The following is a 21,888-nucleotide window of genomic DNA, read 5'->3' as shown; positions in this document are numbered from 1 at the left end:
TACGCTCCCGCAGAGCCCAATACCCAGCGGAGCGCGCTGGCTGGAGCCGCCCTCCCCTCCGCACTGCCAAGGACCCTGGGAGGGTTTGAGGAAGGCTGGTGTCAGTGTACCAGCTTCTACACAGGTTTAACTGCAGGGCACACAAAGGCTGTTCCTTCTCCTGTATCCCCTGGAAAAGAGCAGTGATGTAATCATATTGTCACGCTGCCTTGTCATATTGAAGGGGGAAGGAAAGATTTCTTCCGTGCTCCAAGTCTGTGGTCTTAAGCCGGTCAAGCTTGAATGGCTATATCTGAAGGAAGCGTGAAGTTTTAACACATACGTTTTAAGGGGTATTCACTAAAACTGGTTGCTAATTTCCATAATAATACTTGATGATGCTTGAAAAAGACATTTCCAATATGTTAAAGTGTAAAGGAAGACCTTAAGAAAGGAGGAACAGAGGCTTGACTTTACATTAATATACGCTATTATGCCACATCCCTTTAACAAACACTGAGGTGGCAGCATGCATGGGTACAGTATAAATCCAAGTCTAATATTGGTCCCTAAACAGAAATTGCTGAAATGGTGATGAAAGTAGAAGCATCAAACTAAGTAACTGAAACTCACTAGCACCTTTCTTGCTAAACAAAGTGTTGTTCTGAAAGTAGGATTACATTTCCGTCATGCTAGAAGAGATTCGTAATCTCTTAATATATCTCAAGTAGGGTATGGCAATAAATCACTTCAATTTTTGCTCTGGATTTTTGCATTTTATAAAAATACTTCGATATTTTTAGTTAAAAGAATTGCAGGCTGTTCAGCTAACCTATACACACACCGTGGTAAAGACGACCTCTCAGTGGAGCATACCGATGAGAGGGCAGCCAAACCACATCAGACCCTGATGCGCAGGTACCTGGTGGAGCTTCTGCAAGAACCTCCAAGATTACAACAGCTTTACCGACAGCAGCGCTACCTTTACGTTCAGCTAGGGAGCAATATAAACTCAAAACATTCTCTGCATAGCAGCTATTAGAGACACATAGTATCTTAGCAAAACTGCACTCGTAATAATGCTAGTTTTGAAGTCTTTTAACAAAAATTCACAACATCTGCGTGGTAGACTCATTTTAAAGAGTTTGATATGCCAAACAAATTTTGGAGGGAAAAGTGACTGGGGAAAGCAGGAAAAGAACACAGCAAATGTAATTAAATGATATCAAGTAGTACATTTATTTCAGATAGTAAGTCAGCTTCTGACAGTGAGATGTATTAGAATATAGTCTCTGAAGGTCAAGGATGGGAGGAAGGCCTGTTGCTCAAGATACTGGATGTTGGTGCCTAGCACAATGAGGTCCTGGTCCTTAACTGGGGCTCCCAGTGCTCCAGCAAAACAAACACTTTAGGCTTTAGGAGAATGGACTGCATAAACAGTTTTAACATGGCGTTCCACGACATGGGCTAAATGACACCTAAGCAGCAGACTTCACCTTTTAAGCGCTGCAAGAGAGAAACTTGGTCCGGTAGGTCTTCTCCAGCTCCAGTTTTAGGATTCGTTCTCCACCTACCCACCGGCTCCGTGCACCGATAAAGCAGTGTTCACTCATCCCACTGCGACATGGCGAGCCTCTGGGAGGAACGAGCGATCCCACTTCAGTCACCGCATATAAGAGGGCGGAAAAAAGAGCAGCTGGTCTCGCCCTCCTCTACTCCAATGATAGACTCGGTGTCCGGCAGGTGCAGCGACTCAACACCAAGGCTGGGCTGAGAGTTCATGGAGATGAGGTTCTTACTATGCACTGTAGATTCTTCCAGCAAACTGCTGCCCATCAGCGACTCTAACGCAAAAAGAAAAGGTAAAACAAAATTCTCACGATGTCATAATACTGCAATAGAAGATACAATCCCTACCCCCTTCAAGTTGCACAGACTTCTTCCCTACACGACTTTATCCGTTCCTACCCTTTAGGCGTCTGGATCTCCAGGGGATGGTAACTCCCGTATTTATTGTTTTGAGCCTTAACATGGCAGGATCTCACACAGGCTTGGCTTTCTCTTTAAATAATTCACATTGCATAAAAAACCAGGCTGCTTACAACAAAAATACATGAAGGGCACAAACGCCATGTAAAAAAAAAAAAAAAGAAACCAGATCTGTGTTAATTTTAAAAATAATAAACCTATCTGCCCCTTGATCACAATACAGAATTACACCTTTGTCTTCTACCCTAGGAAAGGAGCGGGTGAGCAATCCATCCTCGTCTCCAAGAGGAACAGTCTTTCATTCCTCACTAGCTTGTGGTCTCGTATTTTCAGGACAAACATCTTCCCTTCTCTTTGACCATCCACCAATTATTCCCCCCCAGAGCGTGCCCTGCCCTCCCCTCCCTCCCTTACCTGGCTGCTCTCGCTCTCTGCTGCCAGCCGCTCCAATTCGGGAGTGGTGTTTCCTCATATGCACATTTCTGCTACCACTCTGGGAAAATGTCTTCCCACAAATTTGGCACTGATGGGGCTTCACTCCTTGGAGTAAAAAGGGGAAAAAAATATCCCAAGAATTACCAAATTGGGAATAAAGATCTCATCAACCAAGAAGCCAACAATACTGTTTTGAAATGGCTGTTGACACCACTGGGGCTAATTAATTATCAGTGAAAAAACAAATGAGAAATATTCCTGTTTCCTGGAGAGCAGTAAGCTTCTAGAAGAGAGGAGTTTTAGATATCAGTATTGCCAGCTGTTGGAAAACAGTCTGAAGAGTAACATAAAGTCTTCAATTCTGATTTATGAGAGGGAACAAGTTATTTGACATCTCTTACTCAGTGACATGGAAACATTTGATGTCCCATACCTAAAAAGCCAAAAGCAAGGAAGCAGAGGCACGGAAGCTATCTCCCGCCATCACACATTGCAGCATCTGGTTTACATTACTGAGCAGAGACCAGATGATGACTTGTCACTGTCAAAGGCTTCCCACCTTACAGAACAGTCTATCATTTTCACAATACAACAAGTATGTCCATACGTGTGAGCTCAACAGCATGCAAGCCAAGGAGACAAGAAAGAAAAAGCATGGAGAACTCGGGTAGTCCCGGAAGTTACTACCCCAGTAAAATCCCCCCCTTCCCCAAACATGACATATTCATCACGTGCTGATGATATTTAAGATAGATCAATCAAACCAGAAGGCAGAAGTTTTGCAACACTTGTGATATACATTTCCATCTAGTGCTTTGTCCAATTGCAAGTATGTAGCATTAAAAAATTAAGCAAAATCCCACCTGTGGCAAAAATCAACTCATGAGAGATTTCAGGTTTGACTAGCTTTGATTAATATATAGAGGTGCTAGATTCTCTCTTTCAAATAAGAAAATGGCAGCTACGAAAACTTCATGACATTTTAGAAACAATCTAAAAAAATATTTTTTTAAATTTATTTTAATTTAGAAACAGAAACAACAGAAAAGATTAAAGTGTACAGGCCACAGGCACCACAAAGGAAGTCATGAAACACTATGACCAGAAGTCCTGTAGAAACCTGGGAGTGTTTCTTAAAGAAATCAAATCAAAGTTCTACAATAAAGATCTTTTCTCAGACAGGTCACAGAATGTCAGATGAAGACTCTTACCCGAGTGGACAACCAAATGTTTCCGAAGGCTGGAGTATTCGGCAAAGGAGCGACCACATCCCTGTGCCTCACACAGAAAGGGTTTTTCCCCTACAAGGGAAAAGTAAGTTCTTAGATTTTGGGATCACAACTTGATCAGACTGTCCCAGTCCCTGAGAGCAGTCTGGAGATCTCTAGCCCATTCTCCCTTTTGGCCTTAGGTGCAACAGAGTTCAACAGACATTACATATATGCTTCCTAAGGCTTGTAAAGCACTCTCTTCATCAGCTTTCAAGAGGAAACGCTGGCTTGCTTTCTGAAATATTCTTAGATCATCATTCGCTGAAAGGGAAGCAAGGGTCCACTTTCTAAACCGACCTTCAAAGTACATAAATACCAAAAGAGTAACATAAAAAGTACCGAGACTACGATATGTCTTCTATATGCAGTTCTTAACAACTAGCTCTCTGCTTCACGTACTCCCAGGATCCTGTTCCCTTTCTGCCTGTCAGTGCCAAAAATCCCATTAACTGTGGTTTCCCTTCATATCAGATTCTATGCTTTATTTCAGATCAGGCTGAACTTGCCAAAATCCTGTGCGAGATGTGTCATTTGTATTTATACGTGGAGGAACAGGGCTTCAAGGCACAATTTGTTCTCACAGGCTGAAATTTGTTATTTTTATATATCTCCATGGCTATTTTTGTATTTATCTAAATGATGATAAATCTGGAGGTGACTACAGCAATGCAATGCAATATAATTAAGTTCTAAACACGCTCTTACAAAGCCTTAAATAAAACTCGAGGTAACTTGCCTGCAGCATCCTACTAAAGAACTCAATATACCATGTTTAACACTAGGATTTCAAGTCTTTAACTAGACTACTGTATCAGAGTAACAGCATGTCCACAGGAGATTAAGCAAGCTCTTTTGCTACTTTATTGTCTAACATATACATAGTTATTTCAGAGTAAACTTGTTCTTAAAGTTGTTTCTACTGTGATTTTGCCTTTAGAAGTCATCTGCCTACAGTTAATTTCTCAGTTTCTTACCTACTATAGCGTTCAACAGCACTGAGTAAGAAGGATCAACACAGCATGTTGACTGGTGTTACAAAGCTGAAATATGCAGCATATTCTCAAACACTGATTGTACCTTCTGGCTTGTTGTAAATATTTAAAACTTGGAAAGAGGGAAGGAAAAACTACCACTGACAAAAATAACAGCACACAGTTCCATCTGTAAGAAACCCTAGCAGTTTTGTAACACCTTTGGTCTGATCAAACCCTTAATTGCACATTACCAATTTGCAGTTAAGAAAGTTACTATTTACTCCTCCAGAAGCTACTGCTCTCTTGGTTGCAGAACACTCGCTCTGTCATGGAGGACTGCGCTGTGTCAGCTGGCCTACTAACTTTATTTGCACCTTGGCTGGGAGCTTTAAGTGCAAAAGTAAATTGCAAAAACTAAGGCTGCTGTTACTACACATTCAAGATTTTATTATTGGTCTATATAACACTTAACTACATCCCAACATCTGCCCCCAAACCATGTGTTCTAGCTAGACTGGAAGTTCTTTAAAATAGCAACCTTTTTCCATGTGTGTCTACAAACTACATACCATACGGTAGTGTTTAAGTAAGGCAGAAGGCATAAACAGCTGCTGGCGGCCCACATAATCTGCTTTTTCATGTTACTAGAGAGGCCTTGTGCTCTCACAGTTGTCAAGGTTATTTTGAAATGTTAACCAACTGTAATGCAATGCTACCTGCCTAGGCCATCAGGGAATCTCTAACAATATTCTGAGAGGCTTGAACTAGGCCATTTGTTTAATAACCCTGAGGCTTAAAAAAACCAACCAAACACAACCATCAGAATATTCACCATGAACTTTCCTAACTATTAAATTGCTGATCATTTCAGCAGTAATTTTTGTGCCTCTAAAACAACTTTCTAGGATAAAAACACCTAAAGCACTTCATTGCAGTTCCCAAGACTTTGGCTAGTACACTAACTTCTAAAAATATTAACATGGGAGCATCACATTCTCCAGAGGAGACAGCATAAACAAACCACGTATAAAATACAGCACTATGAAATAAAGATTCTTGTTTTATTCAATATAAAAAGCTGAGCATGAGTTAAGAGTGCATAGGCTGCAGCATATGGTAACATCCCGAATTAGCATTAGCACAAACGGAGCAGTTTGCATGCCAGAATGCTGTCTTCTAATTATTGCCTTTTTCTACTAGGCTTCACTACTATATTTTTGCTACTCACGCCGCTGTATTCCTCATTTCCCTAAATTTCCCAAATGTAGTCATTCTACAAGCAGCAGAGGTAACATAAGCCAGTCAGATTCTGCCAGATGTCAGTACAGCTACAACCGTGTCCACCAGGACTCTTACACTGGAGAAATATCTAAGCTGTTGTGCCTTTCAGGAATTTAAAACAGCTTCGTTACGAAAAACAATTACAGCAGTCATGTTCACTAACTGTTCCCTTGGGAACAGTCTAGTTTCTCCCAAAAACAACACACACACCTCCCTCCAGCAAACAACCTGAGGGGCAAAGGGAATCTTCAGAGCACGATACTGAGTAGAGTACAGCATCATCATATAGCATTTGTAGGGTAAACCTATGTGAAATTGTACAAGATAGTAAAGGCAGTAAGCAGTTGCTTACTTAATTTGACCTAAAGATCGATGCGCATCAACAGATAAGGGACATTAATGAAGGGCAGAGATAAACAACATAATCTCAAAAGTTTGAGGATGGAGGAGGAAGTGGTTTATTCCTCAGTAAAGACCCCACCTCTGCAGACCACAAAAAGATGAGGTCTAAAACACACCGGTGTGAATTCGTAGGTGGTTCTTCAGATTTCCAGCTGTTGTGAACTGTTTCCCGCAGCCCAGCTCTGTGCACACAAAAGGTTTTTCACCGTTGTGAGTTCTCATGTGCACCTTCAGCCTCTGCAAGACGTAGAAACTTTTTCCACAACCTTCTGCTGGGCAGGTGAAGGAGCGGTCATTCCTGGAAAGCAACAAAATAGCTGTTTCATTACCAGCTACTGCAATGCATTCTTCAGGAAGACTTGATTTCTTTCTTTTTTTTTTTTTTTTAAATTACATAAAAGTGGAAACATTTAAACCAAAATTAATTATACCGGAAAACAGAGGGACTCAACCAAAGTTAGTGACCTAAATTTGACCTAAGGAACTAGGGTCTGGGTGGTCCACTGGAAGAATCTGTTCAGGTAATATCTTATCATCATATTACGTTGCCTATTCCCTACCCAGAACGATTTAGTAAAGTGGTGCAACAGATCATACAGGAACACTGTGGTATTTCAGTCACTGTAGGATCAAAAATGACTGTACTGTACACGTAACATATGCAATTACTGCTGGCCCTGTCTCAGGGCAAGGTGATGGGCTTGCTTTTGAAGTCCTTCCCAGTTTTTAAGCTTCTTGTCTACAATTTACCTTAGAGACTGCCAATTCCTTAGCTAAAAAAGATTAGGGTCATTTGTTAGAGCAAGTTACTTTGTTTAAGGGTATATAAAAATATGACAGCATCCTACAGGTTCTAATGTTCATATACCAAAGAAGGGATCATGATGCTCTTTACTGAGCACCTGTTAAAACGCAAATATTCTAAACCAAACACTGACAAGGACCTGCAAACATAACCTAAGTCTGGTCAAAGTGTTTCAACATAAATGACCTAAAGCAAGCAACAGGCCTAGTATTTCTAAGAGTAATACCAGGTTTTCACAACTGGTTGATGTAAAAAACTAACGCTATCCCAAATACAGAGCACAGTTTTTCAAAGTCATGACAATATATAGCTTTATTCTGCTCACCGGTGTGTTTTCAGATGATACTTGAAGTGAGCTGGCCACACAAATGTCCGATCGCAGCCCTCAACTGTGCACTTCAGCTTCCTTTCCACACGAGATAAATGAGGAATGGGGCTAGAGTCTTTCGGCTGCCCATCTCCTGAGCAAAGATGAACATTTTCACCTGGAAGAAAAAGCCCACCAAAATCTAAAGAAGATACAGATTACTATAATATGTCAAATTTAATAGACAAAACCAGCATCCTATACAATACAGGACTGTAAAGCAAGTATGTGCCTGGCTACTAATTGTTTACAACGTCCTACATGCTGCTGCCTAGCCCACAACGGGGATCAGAGAGATTTGCAAACCTTACCAGGCACATAAACTATTCCCAACAAGCTATCTGTATCAGATCAGCTGCTACCAGATGAGGCTCATCACATGTAGAATAGAAAGCCAATGCATCAAAAACGGTAAAATGGTCTCTATATCAGTATCAACCAACCAATTTTAAGTATCAGCCAAGATAACTCTTTAAAAACATCTTAGCTAAAAAAAAGATATATTGCATTTGTTTGCAATCATTTATTAAAATAATTAAGTCACAAAACATGTGACTAAATGCAATCATGCATTCTCCAGAAAGCTGATCTCCAAACCCAGTGGAGCTAAGAAGAAAGTATGAATTACTGTATGCATTAAAAATAGACACTTGAAAGTGAAAATGAAAGTTGAAATTCAAGCAGCTGCAATCAGAAAGGAGATACTCTTTACAAGTACCAGACAACAGGTGGACTACATACAATGGAACTGCTGGCTCCACTAAAGTTCATTCCCTGAGAAAAACTGGAGAGCCTGTTTATATTGCAGAAAAACCCACATGGTTGCTCTGTATAATTCTGTCACTGATGATTTGAAGATGTCAGAACAGATTAAAAGCAAGAAAGAGTGAAAGAGACAAAGAAACAAGCTGAAACTAGGGGCCTCATATGGAACACTCAGCTTTTGAGACAGGATCAGGGGGTTTCCTACCATTATTGCTTGCTTTGGCATTCTTAGCAAGCTGTGCCCGAGTGGCAGCAATTAAACTGTCATGGGCCAATTCTTGCACTCGTAGGAACCATGGGGTACTGCTGTCTGTGCTATCGTGAGAGAGAAAGTCATTTCCAGAATCTTCTGCTTCATCTTGAACAAACACCAAGTGCTCTGCTGGAGACCCCAGCCCTAGAAAAGAAGACAACTTCATGAAACAGCCGGAAACAGAGGGAAATTAATTTTGCTTCCCAGAGGCTAATGTTCACAGCATAGATGCAATAGCTGCACTGAAAAAGTCTTCACTGACCTCTACATTGTAGAAAGCTGTTGATGATTAAATGTTCCTGAAATATGCAATAATGCCCAGCAAATTTCATAAGCAGCAGGGGCAGAGCTGTATATCCTGCATTCTGCTGTCTGAGACATTTCCAGCCAGATGACAAACAGAAGACAATTACCTGCTCTTGTTAGGTTGAGAAGAATAAATGAAGTGCTGTCACTGGGCTGGAGGTCTTGCAATAAACTGGAAGTCTCTGGAGTTGACAGAAGTTCAGATGGTTTCTGTACATTCTGTGCCCTTGTTTCCTCTCCATCAGGGCCCACATTTACCTGGAGACTTCTCAAGACAGCAGATGAAGAAACATCTTTGGAAGAGTTAGTGTGACTTGGAGAAGTGAGATCTCTTTCATCATCTGGTGAAGAAAGTGAAACCAAAGTAAATAAAAGTATAAATACAGTATGACTAAAAAATACCTATGAAGTTATTTTTCTAGGAAAAAAGTAGAACTTGAGAGAAACTGGAGGAGGAAGGAATTTTCTAACTAGTCAGACTTCACTGTTACATGAGAAAAGTTTCAGTCACCCTTCTGAACTTGTTCCTCCATCCCTGGAATGAACGCCTGATCAGCAAGAGGCTGCAGGCCACAGTGGAGCAGTTTAAGACAGCTGCCCGAAGGGCACGATCACAAAGATCTGCCACACAGATTTTACCTGGCAACATGAGTCTGTTGCATTCTGAGGTCTCAGTCACAGGAAGGAGAGAAAGACAGGTGATGTCTTTTGGTTCCGATTCCACCAGCCCTTGCCCCAGTGGAATAGATGTATTCTGAACAAACTGAACCAGCAGCTGAAAAAAAGATACTGAAGATTAGGTCAAGAGTAGCACAAATCATTTAAAAAGGTACTAAACCCAGTCCATTAATCCCTCTTGTCTTGCAGGAGACACTGAATATAATCCCACGAATACGCATCAAAATTAATGGAAGCTTTTCAATGTACATCAATGACAAAGAAGGAATTGTTTGCCATCTCTCAAGTACTTATAAAATTCTCATTTCTTTAACATACAGTAAACAGCTCTGGATCATTGCAGGCTACTCTGAAGGTTGCTAAGGCTATATTATTTTTTAATTAATCTCTTACCAAAATAAATTTTACCAATATATGCCATGTTTTAAGGCATGTATTCCTTATTATTTCATCTTTTACCACCTGATACTTTACTACACTCCAGCCTTCCAAGTAAATGTTTTCCATGCTCAGCTTTCGGTAAGGGTATTTTTTGTAAATCATTTCCTTTAAATATGTAACCGAAAGAAAGGTGGCCTTTTAAATAAAAAAGCAAGCAAAAGACTAGTTGCAAAGTCCTCTGGTTAATGGCTATTCAAAATAGGCAGATAGTGATCAGAGGAACAAGGTTAGGATGACAAGGGGGAGCACACAGCCTTATCGATCCCATCAGCTACTCCTAAAACCATCAAAGACGGGCAATTACCGCTATTGTCCATAGTGTGAAACCCACCCACCGCAGGGGACACCACGGAATACTATGCAGAGTAAGGTGGGCTACCGCACAGAGGTGTAGGACTTACACTGGGATGCATTCCCTGGGCAGGGCTTTGGGACTGAACAAGAGGTGTGGGGCAATTGTATAGGATTTAGTTTTTTAAGGGAAAAGCCAAAGGCGGGAAAAGGAAGGGATCAAAGTGGATCAGGGCAGAACAAACACAGGAACATGGAGAGGGGAGGATAAAAGAGGCCCATTACATATAAGCAGGAAGTTGGTCAATTCAGTTGTCTGGCCCAGCCTACTCATTGCAGTCCGTCCTGCCTCCTTACTAAACTCCATTCCTAACTGTTCCCTGTGTGATCCTGCTCTCTGGAGTGTGTGTGCGTGTCTGATACACTAGTGAACTCCCAAGCCAGACCAGCTGGCAAGCAGAAGGAGAAGTGTGGGGACATATCCTGGAGAAAACCATGAAGGTTTTCCCTAGGCAGCAACCCTTGGAAACAGAATCAGCCACTTTGCGCTGCCTGTTTATGTGAGGAAAGGTGGACAGAGCCTGGATCTGGCTCACCACTTTGCCTCGTCCAGGGCTGTGGACGGACCCTGTTCCCAGCACCCGCCGCTGGCTGCCACGCTCAGGCGCTGCGGCATTGTGCTCCGGTCAGGGAGGGCACTGCCTGGGCTGGGACCACCCTCGGCTCCCAGCTCACACTCCCTTAGGAGCAGCCCGTCTTTGCTGACAATTATGAAGGTAAAAATTAAGTCCTGAAGTTATTGAGATGGCAATTTGCCACTTGACTTAGGCCACAAGCCAGGCTGCAGTTTGAAAGGTTAGCACTTTTTCCTCTTAGGTGTAAGATTATCCAGAGGCCCCAGCAACAGAGGGAACTATTTTTACATCATCAAAAAAAAACCCACATAGGCAATAAGAAACAGTCCCTCCCCCAAGGCCATGCATTCTAATTTAAGATTAAAAAATAAGAGAAAGAGGTGTAAAAAGAGAAGAGAGTCAGGAATAACAGAGCAAGGCAACCAGAAGAAAGAAGCTGGGTCTAAAAAATGTGAGCAGCAAGACGGTTCTAAATTACGGGATTATCTTTCATTTAAAAGTTATTCATGATTCCTACTCTACCATGAAGCACTTGTTTTATGGACTTTTCTGTTTTTATACAGAAAGCCTTAGATAAAACTTTCTCCTACAATAGGAAAGCTTTGCTTCAAACCTTCCACTTTCACAAAGCAACATTAAGCCATGAGAGAAAAGCAAAATGCAGCAGCCACAAACAGATGCTCAGAAGAAAAGAGATCCTGCTAATTTTCTTTGTAAAGTAATAAGCAAGTACAGAGAATTAAAAGGGAGCAAAAGAAGCAGAAGTGAAAAAAATAAAGGACATGAATCATGCTTGTTATTAAAATTTGGAATGAAAACCCCCAACCCTTCCCATAAACTAAAGCAAACTAATCACCAACTCTACTTCAAATAATTCAGAGCAAACAAAGATGTTCACAGACAGCTGTACCTTGACATCTAAGTACTTTTATAAACCTCCCTTCCTGTTCACAAACATTGAATACCTTTGTGACAACTACAGCAAGTGGAATATGGGAAAAAAAACTCATTAGTAATACCGTGTTCTGCTTTCTTTTAATTTGGTTTTGCAGGCAGCTGAAAGCAAATAGGAAATTGTAAGGGTATCTGGTGTTCTGCTATTCAACATAAAAGACAGGCTAGGAACAGGAGAGGTGATAAATTAAATGCACAGATACACAAATGCTAACAAACTGCAGATAAGGGAGAGTAACAAAGACCAGAACTCCCGGGACACTGATGGATGGGCCATTACAGGAACGACTTGAGTGTGACCTTGAAGAAATTCAACCAGAAACTTTGTAAGAAATTGGAACAATATTATCATGGGTTACCAGAACACATCTCAGAGCAAACTTCTTATGGGATATGGGGGAAATTCTGGGAGTGGGTGAAGAGGTATCTTCAGAGGCAGCTGGGGGAATGTGAAAAATTTAGGGATGTCTAGGGGAAGGATCAAAGGTAGGGAAAGGGAGGGAATCAAGGTGGATAGGAAAGGAACAACCATGAGGAACAGGAAGGGGGTGCGGAATAGCATGGGTGACCACATGTTAGCAGGTTGCAGGTCATTACGCTGCTCTGCCTCCTCACCATAGTCTACCCTGTCTTCTCAAATGCTCTTTGCTCCTAAATAGTTTCCAAGTACATTCATCTAATTAACTTCATGTTGGACTAGTCTGTGCATAGAAGGAAACAACCCGGAAACTCAAGATCCTGGCCAGAGACTGCACTAAAAAGCCCAGGGCCCGGAGATGGGTACTGGAAAGACTCAAGGTTTGGCAAACTGGACAGATGGCTGACTGTGAGTATGTGTGCCAGCTGAGTGAGCGCATGTGTGTTTTTTCACCTTTTTTTCACATTTCAAGCCTGGTTACCTGATGAGTAGGAACAGGATGAGGATGGTAGTCTTCGTGTTCCATGTGAATGCCATTTGTGTTTGTGGGTGTCTGTAAAAGTACTGTCCTGCCAGGTGTTAGTGTTCACAGCCATAGGTGTCTGTACTGTCTACGGTGCAGGGGCGCATATTTGCAATTCAGGCTCAGCATCACTTGTACGTGCACCTGTGAACACAGTTTAGTGGTCTCTTGTCTGAACGACCAGAAAGGGAGAAATCTCCTGGATGCTACAGTTCATCAGATCTCATAAGTGTATAATATCTGGCATCACAAACAGGATCCAGATGGGCTGTATGTATTCCTGAGACAGTGACTATAGAATCCCTTTGTAAGGAAGGGATTGATGCTTCTGCAAATATGGCCAAAGCGGTGGAATTTGTAACCAAGCAGCTAGAACACCTTAAGGCATCTGAATAGTAATAGTTAGGGAAACTTAATGTACAGAATATCAACAGAAAGCAAAATGAATAAGAGGTGTGAGGTGGCTTTATAGTCAAGATATCCCATCCCTTGGAATTCGAAACAAATGTTGATACTAATTGCCAAAGGACATCCTTGACTTAGAGATTCAAACTTTATGGGCCATACGTGAGTCATACAGAGAGAATCCATAAGCCTTGAATGCACAGAACGGGCAAAGTTCAGCTGAATCTTGCTATAAAGAATTTTTTTTTTTCTCTGCCATACCACCTTCTTGAATATACACACCCTCCTTTTACTCCTTCTACTGAAACACCACATAACTCTGAAAATCCTGTAACTAACGTAGACAGTGCATGTACTAAAAATGTAAAATATTTCTTGGCTTTTGTCACTAAACAAATAATTGTCATCCCTGCTGGTCAACAAGAGATGGTTGCATGGAATGATCCCAGGGTCCATCACCACAAGCAGTGCAGAATGCTTGTGTTACCAAGAAGCTTGTATGATGTCCCTGACCCAAGAGCGGAAAACAAAACAAAACAAAACCACAAAGAAAAATCTGTTTAAAGTACTAGGAACCCCTCCTAGAGATCCTTAAAAAAAAACCCCAAAGACATTGCAGAAACAAATGAAAATATAGCCATCTGGGACGGATCGGGTTGAAGTTTATGTCCCATAACAGACCCCCTTCATCTGATGATTCAAAAGCCAGGAAACATCAGACAGCTGCTTTGTTTGAGGTGAGGGTGGCTGGGAGAAACAGGGGAGGAAGGTTCTCCAGTACCAACATTCTGATCTATCCTCCCCCAGGACAGCTGGAGAGCTAGACTCCCAGAGCAGCAGGGACCACGTTTGTTAATCAATACTGTTTCTGTTCTAAATTTAACCAGTGAACCACTACGAAATAAAGGGGTCAAAAGAACATTTAGCAGAGGGGGAGGGGTGGAAGGGAAAGGACGCATTGGCGCAGAAGGGTGTGGAAGGCAGGAGGCACTTCCTAGAAACTGAGATGCCCTCCTCTCATACAACCTCTGGGGAATGAATTCATTCGCAAGAGTCTGTCCTTGTGAGGCCCTGATGAGGAGAGAAAGGAGAGGCTAAAATACCTCCCTCCACCCCTTTTTCAACAGCCAATTCAATTTATAGACCAGAGCTGTAGTTCACTTGAGTGTGCCAGAGCTACCCCCGACTGCAGAAAGCACCCTGCAGCGTGGTGGTGGCTGGAAATACTTGCAATTATAACAAAGCACCCTCAAGGCTTAATGCATGCAAAATGCAGATCTTACCAGTTCCCTGAGGAATGCTGGTAATGCAGCATTGGGGGCAGGGAGTCCAGAAGAAAAAGCAGATCCATCTGCTCGAACAACCTGTCTCCAAGCAACTTTGTAACTTCCTACTAAAGGAGGATTCACCTCTACTCGAGTATTAAACATTTACTGGCACCTCTGTAGCTTCTTTAGGGATACAACCAGTAGCAAAGACACTTGCCAGCCACAGTACTTTGATTAACATTATCTAGACGCTACGCAAATATGGTTAGCTCTTCATACCTTTCTCACATGGTAAGGGATATGAAAGAACATCTGTGGCTATAAGAATTATGGTGCCATGGCTCACCAGAGGATATAAAATCATGATTGATTTAAGAGATATTTGAATTTGGGAAAGGTGTAGAAAGGATAACTACCAGTTTCACATTGAAGGAGTAGAAAATAGCATTAATCTAACAGTCAACTTTCGCAATCAGAACCAGAAAGGTGTGTACAGATTTGGTAATGCAAATGAATCCCAGTTTGTAGTATAAAATAGCCTCAACGAAAATTGAGGCATGTGGTTTAGAAGACAGCATCTATGGAAAGGATCCCCTCTGCAACCACTGCAGCTTTCATGCATCAGGCTTGTTCCTGCTGGAGAATGGCCTGCTCTGCTTCTGAGCTTGCTGGAAAGGAAATGCAACTCTGCTATGGAGAAATACAATTATTATGTAAACACACCTAATTAACAAACACCTTACTCAAGTGGAGAAAAGACTATGGCCAATTACAACTCCTATTTGAGGAATAAGGGAAGAAGCATTCCAACTATCCTGGTCCTTGGCTGTCAGAAATAATCTATGGGAATCCACCCACTCACAGACTGAAGTAACAAAGTCCCCCCCTTATCATTCGTAACAGAGAGAAAATATGATAGAAGTTATGAGATATCAACCACAAAGCAAGAGGAACTCATTGCAGCCCATGCTGAGACTACTCAGGGCTACTATGAATTTGCAGCTGCTTTTCCTGAATAGTGCGACTGGAAGGGCTTTGGCTGCTCCATTAAGAAAAAAATACCTTACCACATCACCTGGGCTGTGAGGAAATACCAGCATGTAATTATCAATCTCTTTAGAGTACCAGTTTAAAATACCTGCTGTACTGCATATGGACTGAAAAGGGATAGAAACATAAGACTCGAACACAATTCAATTTAAACTTCCCCAAAAGGTACTTCACAGCAGTACTAAGTCCCCTGCTCCAGGACCTCAGCCTTCTGAAGAGGGGAAGCTGAGAATGGGAAAAGCAAGGACACAAATAATACAGTCCTCTGCACTTTTAAGTGGGGGAATGTACGTACAACTTGCTGACTTATCAGCTATTCAGCCTAAAAAGCAAAGGCAAGAAACAGGAGAGGTAATAAACTGAGCACACCGATACAACTGCGTTGAAAGTACAAACTGCAGACTGCTGTACCTAGAACAAATTATAGGCAAGAGTAACAAAACCCAGCACTCAACACTTATCAGTGGGCCACTGCTGAAGTGCAATCTTGAAGAGGTTCAACCAGAACTTCAGTAAGAAAATTGTCTTGCATTACCTGAATGGGTCTCACAGGAAAGACCACCCTTTTTGTCTGATGTAACAGGGACTGCAGGATGTAGAAAACATTATGCAACGTTTAGGGGGAGGATCAAAGGAGGAATCAACCAGGGGGTGTGGGGGAGTGGGAAGAAACTCCAATAACTTTTGCTGGCTGCTGGTCAGTACACTGCTGTGTTTGATCACTACAGTCCCTTCTATCAACTTACTAAACATATTCCTAAATATTCTACCCACAAGTGCGTGACTGCGACTGAACTTCTAGTTGACCAATATGTGAGGAGGAGGCAGCAAACACAGTCTGGAAAACCCCAAGATTCCAGCCAGAAACCAGCTAAAAAGCCCTGGGCACAGATACCAGAAGAACTTTAGGCCTGGCAGAGACCAAAGACATTTGTGAATGCGAGTATGTCAAGTGATGAGCATATAGATATATTGCACTAACAAACTTTAGTGGTGTTCATGGTGTTTGTGTTTACCTCTTAAAGGGACTTTAAGACCTCTGTGTGTGTTAATCTGTTTGTGGCCAGCTGTATGTGCACTTGTGTTCACACACATACATGGCTGCAATTCATGCTCAGCCATGCCACCAGCTGAACCTAGGAATGGTCCAGCAGCCTCACACAGAGCAATCAGGATCCCCTGGGTGCTGCTGCCTACCACTTCTGCCAACTGCTTAACAGAAACATGAGTACTTTAAAAAACAGAACTAGCTGACGCTACCAGAATAACCCAGACTCCCCCAAACCAAGTAAAGTCAATTTGGTTTGAGGGAAAGAAGTAGTCAATACAGTAATTTATTTTATTCTTGTAACAGAAAGAACATTATAATAGTGAAAAAAATAATGTAACCTGAGAACAGGCAAAGAGTATGGGCTGACACTTGAAAGGAGGGGGGAAAAACCTACAATATTCTTTAATCTTTTACTATTCAATTCAAACCATGGAAGAATTAGAAGATGCCAGTGAAAACACTTCGAGAATTAACATGTAAGCAGCAAATTGAGTAAACTCATTGAACTTTTTCAAAGTGTTGCCCATAAATGTTCCTGGGAACCAAATCCAGTTCATAATTGCTCACCTCAGGTTTGGATTCTAACTCATCCGATAACATTGATTCAAGTGTCCGATTCCTGCAGCTGTCCTCAGCAAGGCACGGGGGGGGGGGTTTGTTTGTTTTAGTTCAGAGAGAACAACTCTCCCTGCTTATTCTCATATTTTCCTAAGTGTAAAACAGCACGGTGGTCCTTCTGCAAGAAGCTGTGTTGCACAAATATTCAGTTTAACCTACAACAACAAAAAAAGGAAATATAAAGATATAGGAACTCTCTTTATGACAGCAAAGCAAAAAGAACCAAGAAGATACTTTAAAGTACGGGGAAAACTCATTTATCCAGGTTCCTGTATTTCTGTTGCCATTGAGTTGGCAAAACAACATCCTAACGCTGTGAAATTAGTTTTCAAAGGCTGTTTACCACATTTCCTTTGCAATAGCTCATTTTCAATGGAGAACTGAATTGTTCGTCCTGGATACTTACAAATGAACTGAAAAAACACACAGAGCATGCAAAAAACAAGGAGGCTGAATTCCCAGCCTGCAAAACAGTGGAAATATCCAAATTGTTGATGAAAGGCAACCATATACAACCTGTGTCACCAGGAAACCTCAACTTTTCCCATCTGTTAAGAGGTTACATTTCTGAGTATATGAAGTGTCTTGATGAACACAGGTAGAAGTTATTTCAGTAATTTCCATACTATGTTTCTTTTCTTTGAGCTAAAGGGAAAATGCAAGTTTGTAGCTATTTTTGCTTGCTGGGAAAGCACTCAGACACTAGCGATGGGAGAAGAAAGTGAACTAGGTACAGCTCCTCCACCCCGCCTGCCATCACAGCTATGCCTATTGAATATATTAAAACCCAACGAGAATACTGGATCAGCTAGCATGAGAACTCCTGACACCAGGCAGCTGCGGCACAAGGTACCCCGTACAGGAGCCTCCCCTTCTGCCAAAGAACAAGGTAACACGCCGAGGGAGAGCCGGGCACCGGACAGCCGGGTACCTCAGGCCCGGGCCCACCCGCCGCCCCTTCCCGCCCGCACCCACGGGGCGGGCCCCGAGCGGCCCGCGGGGCCCCCAGGCCGGGCCGCCCACTCCGCCGGGAGGGCACGGGGGGCAGCCCGGCGGGCGGCCGGCGCCCAGGGGCAGGGGGAGAGGGAGCCGCCGGCGCCTCGGGGCGGGACGGGGCTCCGAGGCCGGCCAAGGGCCGCGCCCCTCCCCCACCGCGGGGCAGGTGCGCCGCCCCTCCCCCACCGCGAGGGTCGCTCCGTCGCCCTGAGGGGCAGCCCCCGGCGGTGGGGAGGGCCGGGCCGCCCGCCCCCGCTCACCCGGCCCGCGGGGCTCCCCTGCCCCGCGGAGGGCGGCGAGTGCTGGCGGAGCACCCAGGCCCCCGCCTCCCCCCGCCCGCCTTACCGGCATCTCCGCCGCCCGGATGTGACGGCCGCCCGGCCGGAAATGCCAGAGGCGGGGGGGGGCGGCGCGCTCCCGCCGGCGCTATGGTGAGCGCCACTTCCGCCCGCCGCCGGGGCTCCGCGGGGCCGGGCTCCTCTCCCCGGCTCTTACCGGGGCCCCCGCAGCGTTCCCGCCGTGGCGCGGCCCCGCTCCCCCGGGCCCTGCCTGAGGCGCCGCCGCGGGGCGGAGCGTTGCGCGGCGCGGGAGCTCCCGCCTGCCACGGGACCCGGTTTCTTGTGATTCCCCCCAGCCCCGACAGACCGACAGTAACAGCTCGGTGGTGCCTGGGGTTTCACCGGTTCCGCTGGGACCGTTACCAGGGCTGCGGCCTGGTTCCTCTTAAAAGTTACCTCCTGAGATGGGGAGTGTGTTACAGGCGAAGATGATGCAGGCAGTTTACAGTCAAGTTCGACGTTTGGCTGCTCAACTCCTCTTCAACGTAAATCAATGCCAAAGACACGTTAGTTCAGTTTGTTGCAGCACGTGTGGAAACACTTTTCCTACTAGTACTTTGTTTTCTGGTTTGCCTTTGCTCTGATGGTGTGTCTGTCCTTGCAGTTGGTAATGGAGAACTCCCGAGCTCACAGCAGCTCACTAGTGACATGTCCCAAGTTAGTACTTCCAGGAACACATGTCTTAACCTGTACCTAAAAATCAGGAAGGGACGGAGTAACTTTAAAAGCTTGTCCTTTGGCTCATTAGCCTTATCTTGGTACCTGTGGGTTAGCAGGACAGTGCTCCTGAAGCAGCGGGGTTGGCAGCCTCTGGTCTTGACATGAGCTACAGAACCGGTGACCTTCAAGTCCAGTAAACTTTAACATGGTTACGGCCAGCCCGTAGCTCTGGAGCCACGCGTGACTCCTGACTCCCATGCCAGAACAGCTGCTTGCAGGACGGTGCTGGTGCTGCGGAGCAATGAGAATCCCGGCGATATGGAAGTAACCCAAGAGCAGCTGTCAAGGCTGGCAAAACCAGGTTCTCTAGAGCTCCCTGGGCACGCAGCCCATTCTGGTCCATGGTGGACTATGCAAGAACCTGTGGTCACTTCCCAGGAAATGGCTGTCACCTCCTGCCTCTGAACTGCTTCAGAATGGTTTCCGCCTTTCAGCTCCTCCAAGATGTGAGGTATGGCTCCTCTGCCTTTCAGCCATTTGGAAATTTTGATTTCCAGCTTAAAGATTCATGGCTACCTTCCTCAGCTTTAAACGTTCAGCAAGTGGGGGGCTATGCACTGGAGTGGTACTAACAGATTAGTGCTTCAGCAAAAAGGCTGTTCATCACCTGCCTGTTGGAGCCACCCAGTAGCTCCCTAAAGGCTGCAAGCAAGTTAGATGCACGTCTTTTTCCAAGGTATTAATCCCACCAACTTGCAGTCACTGCATTAGTACTAACAAAACCCTCTCAGTCAAGCTGAAGCACATTTCTAATGCCCAGAGCAGGGAAAACTCTGATTTAACACCCAGAATAGGCAGCCTCAGAGACTGGGTTGCCTCAGTGCCATACCGGCCATGCAGATGGATTGAATCAGGGAACCTCACAAAGTCTGGCATTTATTACGTCGGACCACTTGGCCATAGTTGTGATAACCTGAAGTTTTAGACAGACCCACTTACTCAAGCCTACAAAAGTAGAAGGTAATAGCTCCTGGGACTGAGTTGTTTAACATAACCCCGATAAACTGGAGCTGAGTAAATGACCATGTAATGGTCACAGTAAAAGACCATTCCAGGCACGGTTCCAGCATGCCACATTTGCTGATCCAATGCCACCCAACAAAGGCAACCAGAAATGCAAAACCGCTAACTTCATAAACCATTTTTTCTTGATGCACTTCAGTAAATCCAGGGCACTGAATCGTAAAGCTTGATTCTATTACATTAAGATACTTAGTAATCTTGGAAGTCCTTTGACTCATCGTCAGCTCAACGACGTGCAAGCGTTGAGTAGGTATTAAAACACCGAGACGTGTAGGTGCCCAAGTTCCTTTCATTTGCATCCTTCTAGGCCAGATGAGCGTGGCTGCTTCAGAGCTTGCATCTTGACTGCCTGGGGAATTTTGGTATAATCTGAAAGGAGAATCTGCAGTGGGAGTAGCACAGCACTTACCCAAGTTGTTTACGCAGGTCCAAATCACTCGCACAGGTGTGTGAAGCAGCAGTGATCCCTGATGGGAGAAGAATTGCCTGGCTGGGAATTTCCTAGCATCTCACTTTCTCAATAACATCTGCCCCTCTGGGATTCTTCTCTCTTATCAAGGAGAAATAGAAGACTCGGTCACATTTCCCCCATGACCAGATTCAAGAAAAGATAAACAATACTGGTTTTTCATCCCTGCTGTGGGACAGAGAAAACAGCTACTCTTGGAGTAAAAGGGGAGTGGTGTTTTAGATTTGGCTGTTGATAAAGCTGTTTATAGCGGGACCCTATTCTGAACGCAAAGAGGAGCCCAGGCTTTATTTCTCGTCAGATCTTTTGCTCTTTCATGTGTGTATTTCTGTATGCTCAGATATAACACAGTTTACGTATAGTTACGTGCGTTATTCCAAGACACTAGCAGTACTGTTTTATTTCAATAAGGTTCTGAAATTGTAAAACTTACACATACAGCCGCAATTAACTTCAATGCTCAGCTTTGAAGCAGTTTTGTAACAGATTTTTAAACTCTCTCAAAAGTCTGCACGCACAAGAGAAGTTATCTTCCCACACCTACAGCTGATGTTGGCACGGCTATTATGAAGCGGGTGACTTTTAAGGAGCTGAGAGAAGTAAGATTTGGAGCATTCCCCCATGTACCCCCTCAGGCTCGCAGCCAGCGCCGTGAAATGTCGGGCTCCGTCGCGCTTCGCCTCTCCTGGCCGTCAGCGCGTCCCGCGGCGGCGGCGGGAACGCTGCTGAGGTAACGCCGCGGGCTGAAGCGTACGTGCCCCGCGCCGCCGCCCGCCCCAACTTTCCCAATACAAGGCGCCTGCCCCCGGGAGCGCCCAGCGCACCACGGGCACCGGCGGCGGGGCCTCGCCCCGGCCCTCCCGCCGCACTGCGTTAAAGCGGAGGAGCCGCTGGAGCGGGGCGTGCTGCCGGGCCGGCCTACTCAGGGCGCAGCGCCGGTGGGTCGCGGAGCTGAGCCTCGGTCCGCCGCGGGGCTGGGGCGCGCAGCCCCCCCGCGCCGCGAGGTGTCGGGGGCTCCGCGGCGCGACGGGGCGGTTGGGCAGAGGCGGCCGCGCGCTGCCGCCACGGAGGGGTTAACGGCCAACGGCCCCTCACGGAGGCGGCAGGAGCTGGCTCCGCCTCCCACCCGCCGATGGCACGTTCCATCCGCCCCGTGGGGTAATTCCTCCACCAGACGCCGCGG

General features: G+C 44.7%; 1 protein-coding gene across 3 annotated transcripts; it reads right to left on the bottom strand.

The window, feature by feature from the left end:
* Positions 1-1,189: 1,189 nt before the first annotated feature.
* On the bottom strand, positions 1,190-21,480 carry ZNF410 (zinc finger protein 410). 3 transcript variants are annotated; one of them, XM_037394263.1, is made up of 11 exons: positions 21,139-21,480; positions 20,646-20,786; positions 17,109-17,314; positions 9,467-9,602; positions 8,935-9,168; positions 8,474-8,665; positions 7,462-7,621; positions 6,448-6,629; positions 3,615-3,704; positions 2,383-2,508; positions 1,190-1,823 (listed from the first exon to the last, which is right to left on the bottom strand). In XM_037394263.1, the coding sequence occupies exons 3-11, from the start codon at positions 17,139-17,141 to the stop codon at positions 1,639-1,641; spliced, it is 1,338 nt and encodes a 445-aa protein (XP_037250160.1). In that variant the 5' UTR covers positions 17,142-17,314; positions 20,646-20,786; positions 21,139-21,480; the 3' UTR covers positions 1,190-1,638. The 3 variants fall into 3 exon arrangements, with proteins under 3 accessions (XP_037250160.1, XP_037250159.1, XP_037250161.1); XM_037394262.1 differs by lacking the exons at positions 20,646-20,786; positions 21,139-21,480 and adding an exon at positions 18,501-18,597; XM_037394264.1 differs by lacking the exons at positions 20,646-20,786; positions 21,139-21,480 and adding an exon at positions 17,676-17,982.
* Between the last annotated feature and the right edge of the window lie 408 nt (positions 21,481-21,888).

This window comes from Falco rusticolus, chromosome 7 (assembly GCF_015220075.1).
Source record: "Falco rusticolus isolate bFalRus1 chromosome 7, bFalRus1.pri, whole genome shotgun sequence".
Taxonomy (NCBI): Eukaryota; Metazoa; Chordata; class Aves; order Falconiformes; family Falconidae; genus Falco; species Falco rusticolus.
This window is presented reverse-complemented; position numbering and strand designations above follow the sequence as displayed.

Excerpts from the sequence above, each read along its gene's own strand:
- ZNF410 (XM_037394263.1), bottom strand. The coding sequence starts at position 17,141 with ATGTTATCGGATGAGTTAGAATCCAAACCTGAG. Across the intron at positions 8,666-8,934 it reads TCTCAACCTAACAAGAGCAG|GGCTGGGGTCTCCAGCAGAG; the intron begins GTAATTGTCTTC and ends CTTCTTTTCTAG. Across the intron at positions 6,630-7,461 it reads TATCATCTGAAAACACACCG|GAATGACCGCTCCTTCACCT; the intron begins GTGAGCAGAATA and ends GTTGCTTTCCAG.